The sequence below is a fragment of the Theropithecus gelada genome, chromosome 12 (genome assembly GCF_003255815.1).
Source record: "Theropithecus gelada isolate Dixy chromosome 12, Tgel_1.0, whole genome shotgun sequence".
NCBI lineage: Eukaryota > Metazoa > Chordata > Mammalia > Primates > Cercopithecidae > Theropithecus > Theropithecus gelada.
This window is the reverse complement of record NC_037680.1, coordinates 66,389,115-66,402,624: the sequence shown is the minus strand read 5'-3', so window position 1 is coordinate 66,402,624 and position 13,510 is coordinate 66,389,115. Positions and strand designations below refer to the sequence as shown.

Genomic DNA, 13,510 nt, shown 5'->3' with positions numbered 1-13,510 from the left:
TTGTTATTAGTGAATTACTTAAAATATATTTTTGACAGTACAGCATCACTGTCTTGCAAGTTAAGCTGCTATAATTTACCAGTGTCTCGAGGTAAAATTAAAGCCAGTTTAAAAACAAAAATGCCTTTTTAAAGAAATAACATGAAAACATACCATTTTTTCCCATAAATATGTTCAATCCATTCACAATTTCTTGCCTATTTCTTAATTCATCTTGCATTTCTATCATCTAAATTACAAAACATAACTAAAATACCTATAAGAAAGTTCTTAAATATCAAATAAGTTCAAAATTAAAGATCATTTTAAATTACCAGTCATTACTTTGTCTTATTAAGCATCTGGGTGTAAACGTTAACTAGAAAATTATATTTGAATATTTAAGTTCTTTATAAATTCAAAAAATATTTAATTTAAGGAACAACTAGAAACTTTTAAGTTGGTTTCCAAGAGGGTGCTGCAGACCCATATAGATTAACAATACTACATAAACTCACCAAAACATTTATATTATATTGCTCTTATTTTGTTTCCTCTAGAGGGCAAGGAATGTCTTCTCTCTATATTCTCTGTTCAGTAGTACTGAGTGCCGTAATGATAAATATCACTGAATAAACTAAGAAATGTAGCTATAACTAAAGGAGATAGAGATGAAGGAGTTTGTTATAGTGATTTTGTGTCCAACTAAAGCAAAGTGGAGGAAGTCTATCCCTACTGGCTTTAGTTTAAAAGATTTTATGAAAAAGTGAGCTAGTTCAGAGGTATTTAAATGTTTAATAGTAGACATAAGTAATGGAAAATAGGTTGTTCCAAATCCTGACATTCAAAAAAAAAAAAAAAAAATCAGGACAAAACAAAATAACAGAACATTAGAAATGGTTGTGTACTTGGAGATCAAGTTCAGCATCTTAATTTCAGAGATGAAGAAATGGATGTCTATAACAGCATAGTCAGGTTGAGATCTTCTAAGCCCTGGTGTGTTTTTTGTCTGGTAGATTTTAGTAAAAGTCAGTAAGAAATACAGGCTTATAGAAATTGACTTGAGATTGATTGTTAGGGGAACTTTGATACATGAGATAGAGTAGTGGTTCTCCAAGTGTGGCTCCTCGACAAGTAGTATTAGCATCATCTGGAAACTTACTAGAAGTGAAAATTTTCAATCCCACCCCAGACCATCAAGATTAGGAACTGTGGGCATAGCATCTAACACTCAGTGCTTAATAAGCTCTCCAGGTGATTCTGATGTCTGCTCAAAGTTGATAACCACTGGGACAGAATTTTTAATAGCTAGAGAAAATATCTCTACATTAACTTGCAGTGTTTTAAGGAGGAATAAAAATTGTGACCAAAAATCAAGTAAGCAGAGAAAACCTCTGAGAGCAGTTGTGAGAGTCCAATAGTGTGTTGCTAGTGTGGGAAAAAAAAAAACCAAATGAACCTTGGGACCCCCAAAATAAGCAAAGGAAAAAGTCAAGCTGAGAATTATAATACATCAGACAAACCTGCCTCCCATTTTATTCCTAAATAAGACAGCTACAAAGAGTTTTAAAAGTTATGTATCTCCCTCATATTTTGCCCACAAGAAAATTCCTTGTGAGCCTCAAGATCTTTACCCTGAAACAGTTCTGCTGAATTTCACCCTGGCAATGGAAACTGAAAGCTTATCCTCACAGGTTTCAGACAGAAAGTCATCCTTCTGCTCACCTGAGACAAATGCCTGATTGCTTCCTCTGCCCTACTGTTTATATAAAAATGGAGATTCACTGAGCCAGATTAAATTGTGTATTCAATGAAAGGCTGATCAAGGACTCAAAAGACTGCAACCTTTGTCTCTTGTCTACCTATGACCTGGAGGCCCCTTGCTTCAAGTTGTCCTGCCTTTCTGGACTGAACCAATGTACATCTTACGCATATTGATTGATGTCTCCTGTCTCCCTAAAATGTATGAAAGCAAGCTGTACCCTCACCACTTTTGGGCACATGTCGTAAGGACCTTCTGAGGCTGTGTCACAAGTGTGTCGTTAACCTAGGCAAAATAAACTTTCTAAATTGATTGAGATACGTTCTCAGATACTTTTGGGTTCATACTAGTTATTACTGGAAACAGTGAAGAAGGCTTTAAAAATAAAACTGATCAAGTTTAGGTGAGATTAAATGAAAGCTCTAGAATAAAGTTGTGAACTCCAAAAATCTGAGACAGGTCTCAGTTAATTTAAAAAGAATGTCACTTTCTGACAGGCCCAAGAGCCCCAAGTTTTTGTTGGAACCTCAAAGAGGAATTCACCCAGCTCATAGGTATTTGATGGTACAAATCCATGGCTGGGCTTGGCTTTAAAAAAATTTTATCTGAGATTCCTTCTATGAAACAAAGTTCCATCAAAGCCAATTTAAAAGCCTACGTAAAAACAAATAATTATTCTTGCTGCACTGTATACAAATAATCAGAACAAGTATAATAAAGCAAACTCAGTTCTACCATGATTTGTCTTTAATAAAAATGGGAAACTGGAGAAAAATTATGTTTCAAAAACTACAGTACGCCTGTTGTTAGATTCTAGTCTTGCCTAATGTTTTTCAACTTTTATTATTTTCTACAGTTTGGACAGATTTTTCTATTTTGCAGGCTACAAGACTACAAAATAATGTTTTCAATTTTTTTCCTTCTTTCTCCCCATTTTTCCTAATTTGCAGTCACTGCAAACTAAGCTGTGCTTTCATAAAGCCCTGCAAAGTGAAGCTAGACAACTTAAACTTCAGAAGAAAATAACAGCAACCTACTTACAAACATAAGCCACTTTCATACCTGCCTACAGATGTATGGACTTCAGAGTAATGTGGCCTATATAGATTTTCCAGGATTGTTCTTTTGTTTATTGTTTTTCTGCCTTCCTCCCCTTATTTTATCTTCATAGGACATGAGACTTCACAAACCTGCTAAAAATGAGCTTTCCTAATAACTCAGGATCTACTCATCTAGGAATAAACCATCCTAGCCATGAGAGATCACAGGAAACCTGAGACCAGAAACTAGTTTTCTTCTAAAATGTTTTCTCCAAAAGATTTTAAAAATGAAAGGGGGGAAATGTGAAAGGAAAATAAATCTTGGGGCCTGCAAATCACTAAACTAAAGGGAAAAGTCAAGGTGGGAACTGCTTAGAAACAACCTGCCTCCCATTCTAGTCAGGCACCCCTCTGCTTACAGAGATAAATGCATATCCGATTGCCTCCTTTGGAGAACCCTTTGGAGATGCCAATCAGGTATGCATTTATTTCAGTGAGCACAGGGGTGACTGAACAGAATGGGAGGCAGGTTGGTCCTAAGCACTTCCCAACTTGACTTCTCCCTTTAGCTTAGTGATTTAGGGGCCCCAAGATTTATTTTCGTTTCACAAGGTTAACAGTTAACTCTGGATTATCTATGCTTGTAAAGGGAGAAAGCAGGTGACAATCTCAAGTCATTTTTTATTTGGCTTTGCAGTAGAATTTGATTTTTTTTCAGGACTTATCTTTGTTTATGGTAATACAAACATTTAAAGTGGAACTAGTAGAGCACTAGATTAGCTGTGTGTGCTCACGTATGTCATGTCATCACTTTGGGCTTCTACTTTCTCATCTGTAAAATTAGTTGGCTCACCTCAAGATTATTTTTAGCCACTATAAATCCATGAACATTGGCTTGCCCGAAATGCTTCACTCCAAGAACAAGTCTAGTCATTTAAATATCTTAGTATCATTATTGGTATCTTAATTGGCCTGGTAACTTTGGTTAAGTTAGTGATCAACATTTGGGGTCCCCAAATGTGTTATTTCCTTTGCATTAATTAGGTACTGTAAAGAGTGTGAAACAAAAATAAAAACTTGGGACCCAATTCACTATGCCAAACAGAAAAAATTAAGCTGAAAGCTGAGTCATCCAAGAAACTGCCCTTCCTTTGTTCCTAAGCAGACGGCTACAGATAAAACGTTAAACATCTCCACAGGTAGCTACTCTATGTTCACCTTATCTTATGTAAAATGTGAATTTACTGAGCGTCAGACAATACACTGACTATTCCTTTACCTGCTCCTTTTCTTTTGCAACATGTGGATTCAGTAATGTGACCATATCCTCCCTCCTTCCCCTCCAGCCTACCTTTCCGCATTAAATACTGAAGCTCTCAAAATCATCTTTGGAAAAGGCACACAGACCTGTCTCCCGGGTATGTCCTTAATTTTGACAAAATAAACTTCTAAATTTATTGAGACCTATCTCAGATGTTTTTTGGTTTACAAGAGTTAAATCTATGTTTGGTTTTCAGTGCAGACCCAAGCCCAAGTTTATTTAGTGGCTTCTGCTCCCTCCTGCCCTAAAAAAACCACACACACACACACACACCAAAAAATGCTGGAAGCTTGCAAACATAAGAACATGAGATGAAAATAAAACAGTAAAGAATTTGGAGAGGAAAAAATGGCTCTATTTACACTTTTAGTTGAGAAATGCGGGCTGTGCTGGGTTGGGCTGCAATTCCTACAACCTGAGCCACAAAATCTGGATAAAATCACAGAGAATCACGTAGCCAATGAAAGTAACAAAAATCCGTTCATCTGAATACAGGTCTAACATTTTTCGGTAGGTTAAATATCTAAAACCTCCCAGGCCTGGCCAGACCTAAGATGGCTACCTTCCCAGCAAAATGTCCATCCAAGAGGGGCCTGCAGGTCTGACTTCCATAAGGCTTTGGGTCAGCCCTGTGGCTACAGCCAAGGCTGGGATCCTAAGCAACATACTTGGGTCTAAAGAGCATTTTAGAATTCGTACCTTAAGAGTCCTTCTCCCAGGCCAAGGGCTCTGGCAACCCAGCCTAAAGAGGCAAATGGATAACTTGGGGTCAGGCTTTCCTTTTCCTTCGGATCTCCTCGCCTCGCCCTTAATTTCGGGTAAGCCTCCCACGCCCCAGCGGGCGTTACCTCCATTCTGGGAGCCAGGGTTTCCCTGTCGCCGCTCCCAGCTCCAGCATTTGGTCCGCGGGTGGTGCTGGGGCTGTTGCAAGGATTTGTGGATGGGAGCGCAGCGGGAGACTGCCGGGCTTCTGCGTGGTTGCTGGGCTTCCACGGATTGGTCCGTGGGGCGACACTAGACCCTCACCTGAAGCCCATTTCTGTTCTGCAAAAAGCTGATTCACGCCAGTCTGCTACTCCAGTCACCGTTAGGAAAAAGTTGCTGGCCAGGTGCAGTGGGTAATACCAACACTTTGGGAGGCTGAGGCGGGTCAATCGCTTGAGGTCAGGACCTCCAGACCAGCCTGGCCAACATGATGAAATCCTGTCTCCACTAAAAATACAAAATTTAGCTGGACGTGGTGGCAGACGCCTGTAATTCCAGCTACTTGGGGGGGGGGCTGAGGCAGGAGAATCGTCTGAACCTGGGAGGCGCCCCACTGCACTCTAGCTTGGGCGACAAAGCGAGACTGGTCTCAAAAAAAAAGTTGCAGCCTGAAGTTGATTTACTCCAGCATTCGTTAAAGTGGTGTCAGGGAGTGTTTTCTACTCTGTTAACTACCTACGCTTAGTTGACCAAATAACTCTTTAGGGCCCATTTTTCATGGCAGGCAGTATAATAGTGGTTAAGAACAGGAGCTCTGGCATTAGAATCTCAACAGTAACCACAAGTTTAATTTAGTTGTGAACATTAAATGAGATCATCCAAGGTAAGTGCTTAGCCTGCCTAGCAAATAAGTGGTAAATACCTACTGCCATTCCTACCAACCTTTGACACAACTCATAACTGGTAAGAAAAAATGAGTTTCTTCATCTACAAGATAGTTGTAGGACCAATACAGACTATATTGGCTAAAAAATAAGTCTACAGTTTTACTTAGCGTGAGTGCAAATGATGCAAATTTCATCTTTGATAGCTTCTGTGAGCCTCTCTTCCCTCAGTTTACCCAGTTAATTTAAAAGAATTACTCCCAGAAAGCTCTCCCAGAGCAGGGCCCCACATTTATAAAAGGGGTAATGGAGAGTCAAGGGAAGCATTCTTTTGGTTCATGCAGAACAGGATGATGTTGGCAGATAAAAGGCAGAATCCAGGTTTCACAATTTGTACTTAACACAAGGATCTTGGGAATTTAAAGATGATCTTTGAGAGTTATGGGAGATGGTGTGAGTGTGGAGATACCGTATCCAGTATAACATATCTTACTTTATGCAACAAATATGTTCATTAAAAATCATGTTTCAACTTTTTGTAAAGGTATTTTGGTGCACTGTGGGACCTGGTTTTTGAAGGGGCATATGTACATTAATTTTCACCTAATGGCCCGGGGCGGTGGCTCATACCTGTAATCCCAGCACTTTGGGAGGCCGAGGTGGATGGATCACCTAAGGTCAGGAGTTCGAGACCAGCCTGGCCAACATGGTGAAACCCCATCTCTACTAAAAATACAAAAATCAGCCAGGTGTGGGGTAGGCAGCCGTAATCCAAGTTACTTGGGAGGCTGAGGCAGGAGAATCGCTTGAACCTGGGAGGTGGAGGTTGCAGTGAACCAAGATCGTGCCACCTCACTCCAGCCTGGGTGACAAGAGCAAGAGTCTCCAAAAAAAAAAAAAAAAAAATTCACCTCAGTTTTCTGTTAAAAATCTAGTTCTTCCCATGTTCTCTGATAAAAGTTGACCCCCAAATCCAATAATTACCATATAATGAGGAGATAGCAACATCTAATCTGTTACCCCCTAAATTGAGGTTAATGGAAGAATTTCTGGTTTTCTTCTTCCTCTGAATTTCATTTTCTCATTTTCTCCCACTGTGTCTCTCCATCACACTTTAAAAAATATTGACACTGTTTGTCAGATATGCTAGTATGTGTGATGTTTGATTTCTCCCTGCACAGAGAGGACCTAGTAAATAACCACCCAACAATACTACCTATTTTCCAATTTTGAGTCTATAACTCATAATTATGATGACGGCTGGTTCTTGAGAATAAAATGAATAGTCTACATTAGTTTATTTACATTATCTCCAATACATGGAACTTTTTTCAATATACAAACAAGTCAGTGAATCCTCATTTAAAAAATAACCATATGACACATAATACAAAGATAATTTAAAACTGGACTCATGCTGTTTTATGACAGAACCAATTTCAACGGTAACTAATCTTCTTAAACATTATTTAGTCATGTAGTTTCTGGAAGATAGGTTAAATGATGAAAAAATGGGCGACCATGAACACACCCTTTAATTTCATTTCCAAACTGGTGCTTCATTCTGTAGATAATGTCTTGGATGTCCTCTTTTGATAAGTACATGGGTAACTGTCTGGATAGACGCACTGCTTCTCCCTGTCCAAAGGGAAAGTCACACATTTTACCATGATATACCCTGAAGCAGAAAACATGTTATCCTGGCAAAAAGGATAACAGAATATTGATTATTTTCATCTTATTATGAATTCATTAACAAATATTTATTAAGTATCAACTACGTTGTCAGCTCTAGGGATGTAGTGGCGAACCAAAAACCAAGACCCTTGCTCTTGTGCAATTTACATTTTAGTGCAGAGAAACAGAAAACAGACAAAAGACAGAACATTTTAGTCAATAAATAATGCACAAAATTAAACTGGGCCACATGATAGAGTGATTGTAGAGCTGGAAAAAGATTACTTGGGGAGATAGCTTTAAGCTTGAATTTAAATAAGGAACGAGGCTGGGCGCGGTGGCTCAGGCCTGTAATCTCAACACTTTGGGAGACGAAGGCAGGAGAATTGCTTGCGGCCAGGAGTTCGAGACCAGCCTGGGCAACACTGAGACCCAGTCTCTACGAAAAAAAAAGCTGGGCATGGTGGGGCATGCTTGTAGTCCCAACTACATGGGAGACTGAGGCAGGAGGATCACTTGAGCCTGAAGGTCAAGACTGCAGTGAGCTGTGATCATGCCACTGCACTCCAGCTTTTGAGCAAGACCTTATCTCAAATAAACAAAAATAAATAAGAAACCTTAATGGAAAGATCATGGGGAAAGAAAAACATCTCAGGCAGACAGAAGAGAAACTGAATGTTCAATGTGGGTGCAACATAGTTGTTCAAAAGAGAGGAACAGGAAAAGGAAATTAGGCACTCTCTAGGACAGGGTGAGGAACTGGTGTTTTGATTTACACTTGGACAAATTCTACTGAGCATTGTTGAGTCACAAAACTGTCCTGGCTGGATTCAATACAAATGTTTACTCTTACGAGCCCTCAATGACACCTGGAAATCTTATTCCTGTTTATTTAACCTTCTCTTATAGTACCTACAGCTCTTATTTTCAGATCTTTGTTACTGTACTAAAATTACCAACGCCTTCCCACAACCCCTCCACTCTCAGCAGGTAACTTCTACTCTTTCGCCACATATATCAACATGACTTCTCTCAAGTTCACCTAAAATTTCATAGGTTCTAATGATTAAGAAAAAAGTTTTTAAAAGTTTACATAAAAATTATTTTCATTTTTCTCCTTTTCCATTTTCTGCTCTTGATTCAGACAGCTTCTTCTTTCTAAACCTTATATTCATATCCTATCTTCTCTCTTGCCTTTTTGGGAACATTTCCTCTGCAAATTTTTTTTTTTTTTTTGGAGACAGAGTCTTGCTCTGTTGCCCAGGCTGGAGTGCAGTGTGTATCCTCAGCTCACTGCAACTTCCACTTCCCAGTTTCAAGCAATTCTCCTGCCTCACTCAGCCTCCTGAGTAGCTGGGATTACAGGTGCGCACCACCACGCCTGGCTAATTTTTGTATTTTTGGTAGAGATGGGGTTTCACCATGTTGGCCAGGCTAGTCTCAAACTCCTGACTTCAGGTGATTCACCCACCTCAGCCTCCCAAAGTGCTGGGATTACAGGCATGAGCCAGTGCACCTGGCCTCCTCTGCAATCTTTTATTGTCAGTCTTCCACCAATTCAACACAAACATGCTGAACGTACTCTTTCCTTCCTTTCACTATTCACTAATATGACTTGCTGCCTACTTTTCCACTACTACACTCTTTAACCACTGGCAAATGTCGTCTATTCCTGCTACAGCAGACCCTTGAACAACACTGGTTTTTAACTGTGGGGTTAAAACAACACTGGTTTTTAACTGGGGGTCCACTTATACATGGATTTTTTTCCAACCCCAACTGTGATAGAAAATACAGTATCATGGGATGCGAAATCCATATATACGGAGGGCCAACTTTTCATATATGTGGGTTCTGGAGGGCTGACTGCGGGAGTTAAGCATGCTTGGATTTTAGTATCCACAGGCGGTACTGGAATCAATCCACTGAGTATACAGAAGGGCAATTGTACTTTGCCATTACGATTCTCTTCAAGGTTACTACTGTCATCTAGCAGCCATATCTGATATATCTTCTAGCAATTATTACCCTATACAGAATGTGATACTACTTAAGATGAAAATTCCTTCCTTGCTTGACTTTTACATCCACGCCTCTCTTGGTTCTTCTTTCACTTTCCTATCTTCTTCTCTGATTCATCTTATTGACCATAAATAGAAGCATCCTTGTGGTTTAAGTTCTCTCCTTTTTTTTTCTAGGCCATTTTTCTTAACACTTATACCACTATTACCTTAACATACTGAAAGGTAAACTATTAGCAAAAAAATATTTAAAACCAGTCCCAATTACTTTTTTTCTGTTATTTCTGAAATCTTATTTCTCCCCACATTGTTCTTCCGACCCACAACTCCCTCAACCTTTAAGTTCATACTAACTCTTTCACAAGAAAATATTCCCTTGAAGTCTCTAGAAACTATCAATGTTAAGCTACCTGCACAATACGCTGGGACTTTCCACATAACAAAGCTCCTAAAGGATTCACAGAACATTACTGAATATGTTCTTCAGAAGGAGTAACAAGCAGACTTTCCTGTTAAGGAAGTCTGACCTTCAGAATACAGCAGGCACACTACCAACTGTAAACAAAAATGGCTCACTTTCAAAAAGGGAGAAAAACTTCATTAGAGTTCAGGTTTTTAAAAAAATAATACTAGCCAATCTTGTAGGATATCTAGAACAAGATATATAGACGGAAACACTATTGTTTTCTTTCTACTATCTTATACTTGGACATTTTAATGTTTATAACCTTCCTTAATCCTTTTATTTTTTTTAACCCACTGTTACATTTCTCTTTTGTGGTGAATACTGTCACAAAAATGAAAATTTCCACTTATTCAAAGATTCATATCTTTCACTTCCCTTCCCTTCTACTGCTCTTGATGAGATCAGGACTTAGAATTATATTATTATACTTTTTAGACAAGTATGTGATATAAAGGTAGAATTATTTTAAATCCCTTCTAAGAGGATTATTTATGAAATGTTTTTTAAAACAGAACTTCACTGCAGAATATCTCATTTATAAAGTCTTTCCTCAATACATACCCAAGAAAATGTTATGGTAAGAATCCATGATAGAGTTTATCACAGTCAGTCTATGATGTGAAACTTTTAATGGAGTGTTCTTTTTTATAATAGTGTTTTCCTTGCAATTACATAATAAAATTTACAGAAAATATTCTACTATTTGGAAATAATTTACTATTTTAAGAAATAAGTATCTTAAAGTCTGGCCAATCTATAATACCTCTATATATAGAATCAGCAGCAGTATCCAAGCTTTTTGGCACCAGGGACCGGTGTCGTGGAAGACAGTTTTTCCACAGTTGGCAGGTGGGGTTGGTTTCAGGAAATTGTTCCACAAGAAGTGCACAACCTAGATCCCTCGCATGCACAGTTCACAATAGGGTTTGTGCTTCCATGAGAATCTAATGCTGCCACTGATCTGACAGAAGGTGGAGCTCAGGTGGTGATGCCTGCTGGCAGGCTGCTCACCTCCTGCTGGGTGGCCTGGTTCCTAATTGGTTTGGCCCAGGATTTGGGACCCCTGTATACACTAACATATATATAAAATAATGCATACCTCTAAATAACTTATCACTTTGCGAGGTCTACATTCATAAACTTCCTTTGCATTTTTGTTTAATATAGCATTAAGAATTTCTTTTAAATCTGCTACTCCATAGAATGGGAGACAATTAGCCATTCCTTCTATTTCCAAGTAATTTTCAGTAATTGAAACTCCTGAAAGAAAACACATACACACACACACACATAGTTAAGTTTATATTCCAGAATATGTCCATTAAAAACAAAAATTGCTGCTAAAACATTTAGTGAACCCTCAATTAGAATTTAATATAGTCAGACAAAATTTTGTTCCTTAGTTGGAGAACAAACAGTAATTTCCCATAGGATCTCACATTAAGTCATAAGTGCTCATTGACACCACATGTGCTTTATATAATTTAATTTAATCCCAGTTATTGCTGTTCTGTTCCTTACATTTGTTTAGATCATTTCTTGCTTCGGAGAGAAAATGGAGTCCCATGATATTTATGAAAATAAAACTGGTTTAAGTGTTTTAACAACTGCTGCTCTTCAAATTCTACCCTACCATTTTAATATCTAAATGCCTGAATTATTTCTGTGATTTTAAGTTACAAATTATAAAAACAGTCACATAGTAATTTATGGAGATATTATTAATTAGAAGAAAATACTGTTTGTTCAAAATATTTTAATAGGACAAATAAAACTGACATGTTAAATGTTACTTAAATTACTCCTAATAATTAAAATAAAACTAAATGGCTGGGCACAGTGGCTCACACCTGCAATCCTAGCACTTTGGGAGGCCGAGGCAGGCAGGTCACGACATTAGGAGTTTGAGATCAGCCTGGCCAACATGGTAAGACCCCGTCTCTACCAAAAATACAAAAAAAAATTAGATGGGTGTGGTGGTACATGCCTGTGGTCCCAGCTACTAGGGAAGCTGAGATGGGAGGATCACTTGATCCTGGGAGGCAGAGGTTGCAGTCAGCTGAGATCGTGCCACTGCACTCCAGCCTGGGTGACAGAGTGAGAATCCATCTCAAAAAATAAAATAAAACTAAAAACTAGCTACAGGATTGGACGTATAACTGGGTACATAATCCATAACAGCACATATTTCAAGGCATCAGATTTGGCTTTAGAATGCATGTTTTTGGAAAATAGCAGAGATTTGTCTTCTTTGGCTGTATCTGTGTAACAGTGTTCTTTCATGAAGTTCACATAATGCTACCTGGAATTAAAAGAAAAGAGACAGTCCAATCTTGGATAAGTGGTAGCTATCAATGGATTAATTTTAAAAAAGAGATGTGATATAACTTGAAGTTTCAGATCCTGAGACTTCAATAATCCAATCCCTTACCTGTTCCCAATTACAGACTAGATCCTTGACCTGGTTGGCAGATGCAGTGCTGGTAGACTATAGAGACGGTATCCTAAACATTTTTCCCAGAGAATAATATATAATATTATATTATCAAGCATTAAGGGATGAGATACAGAGATCAATGAAGTGAGATGCTATGGTTTAGATGTGTGTCCCCTCCAAATCTCATGTCAAAATGTGACCTCTACTATTAAAGGTGGGCCTAGTGGGAGGGTCATGGGGCAGATCCATCATGGCTTGGTGCCATCCCCATGGTAATAAGTGAGGTCTCTGTGGTAGTTCACACAAGAGTTGGTTGTTTAAAAGAGCCTGGCATCTCTCTCTTGCTCCCTCTTTTGCCATGTGACATGCTGGCTCCTTGTTGCCTTCTGCCATGATTGTAAGCTTCCTGAGACCCTTACCAGAAGTAGATGCTAGCACTATGCTTCATGTACAGCTTGCAGAACCATGAGCCAAATAAACCTCATTTCTTTATACATTACCTAGTCTCAGGTATTCTTTTATAGCAACATAAATGAACTAACACAGAAAATCAGTACTGAGGAGTGGGGCACTGCTATAGATAACTGAAGATGTAGAAGTGGTTTTGGAGCTGGGTAAGAGCAGAGGTTGGAAGAGTTTGAAAGCTCAGAAGATGACAGGAAGATGAGGGAAAGTTTGGAACTTCTTAGAAACTGGTTAAATGGTTGTGACTAAAATGCTGATAGAAATATGGACAGTAAAAGGCTGACAAAGTCTCAGATGATATTGAGGAATTTATTGGAAACTGGAGTAAAGGTCACCCTTTTTATGTCCCCGCAAGGATTCTGGCTGCACTGTGTCCATGCCCTAGGGCAAGCTTGTCTAACCTGTGGTCTGTGGGCCATATGTGGCCCAGAACAGCTTTGAATGCGGCCCAACACAAATCTGTAAATTTTCTTAAAACATGGAGAGATTTTTGCAATTTTTTTTTTTAAGCTCAAGAGCTATTGTTAGTGTTAGTGTATTTTGTGTGTGGCCCAAGACAGTTCTTCCGGTGTGTCCCAAGGAAGCCAAAAGATTGGACACCTTTGCCCTTAGGATCTGTGGAAGTTTGAATTTAAGAGTGATAACCCAGGTCATCACTTTTTCATTTCGCTATCTAGCAAAGAAGTTTCTAAGCAGCAAATCGTTCAAGAAATGGCATGGCTATCATCAGATATGGGAGCAAAGAAATGACTT

General features: G+C 38.7%; 2 protein-coding genes across 15 annotated transcripts in view; both read right to left on the bottom strand.

The window, feature by feature from the left end:
* Positions 1-5,074, bottom strand: part of C12H2orf88 (chromosome 12 C2orf88 homolog) — a 342,050-nt gene extending 336,976 nt beyond the window's left edge. Inside the window, exon 1 of one of the 2 annotated variants that reach the window (XM_025403899.1) lies at positions 4,802-5,074. The gene's annotated coding sequence lies outside the window, so the exon portion shown is untranslated. The remainder of the gene's footprint in view (positions 1-4,801) is intronic. The other variant, XM_025403896.1, reaches the window with a different exon arrangement.
* A 1,896-nt stretch (positions 5,075-6,970) lies between these two features.
* PMS1 (PMS1 homolog 1, mismatch repair system component) overlaps positions 6,971-13,510 on the bottom strand; it is a 91,469-nt gene continuing 84,929 nt past the window's right edge. For all 13 annotated transcript variants that reach the window (XM_025404143.1, XM_025404142.1, XM_025404149.1 and 10 more), the window contains 2 exons: positions 10,955-11,115; positions 6,971-7,329 (listed from right to left, as the gene is read on the bottom strand). In XM_025404143.1, the coding sequence (XP_025259928.1) occupies positions 7,165-7,329; positions 10,955-11,115 (326 nt within the window). In that variant the 3' untranslated portion in view covers positions 6,971-7,164. The remainder of the gene's footprint in view (positions 7,330-10,954; positions 11,116-13,510) is intronic.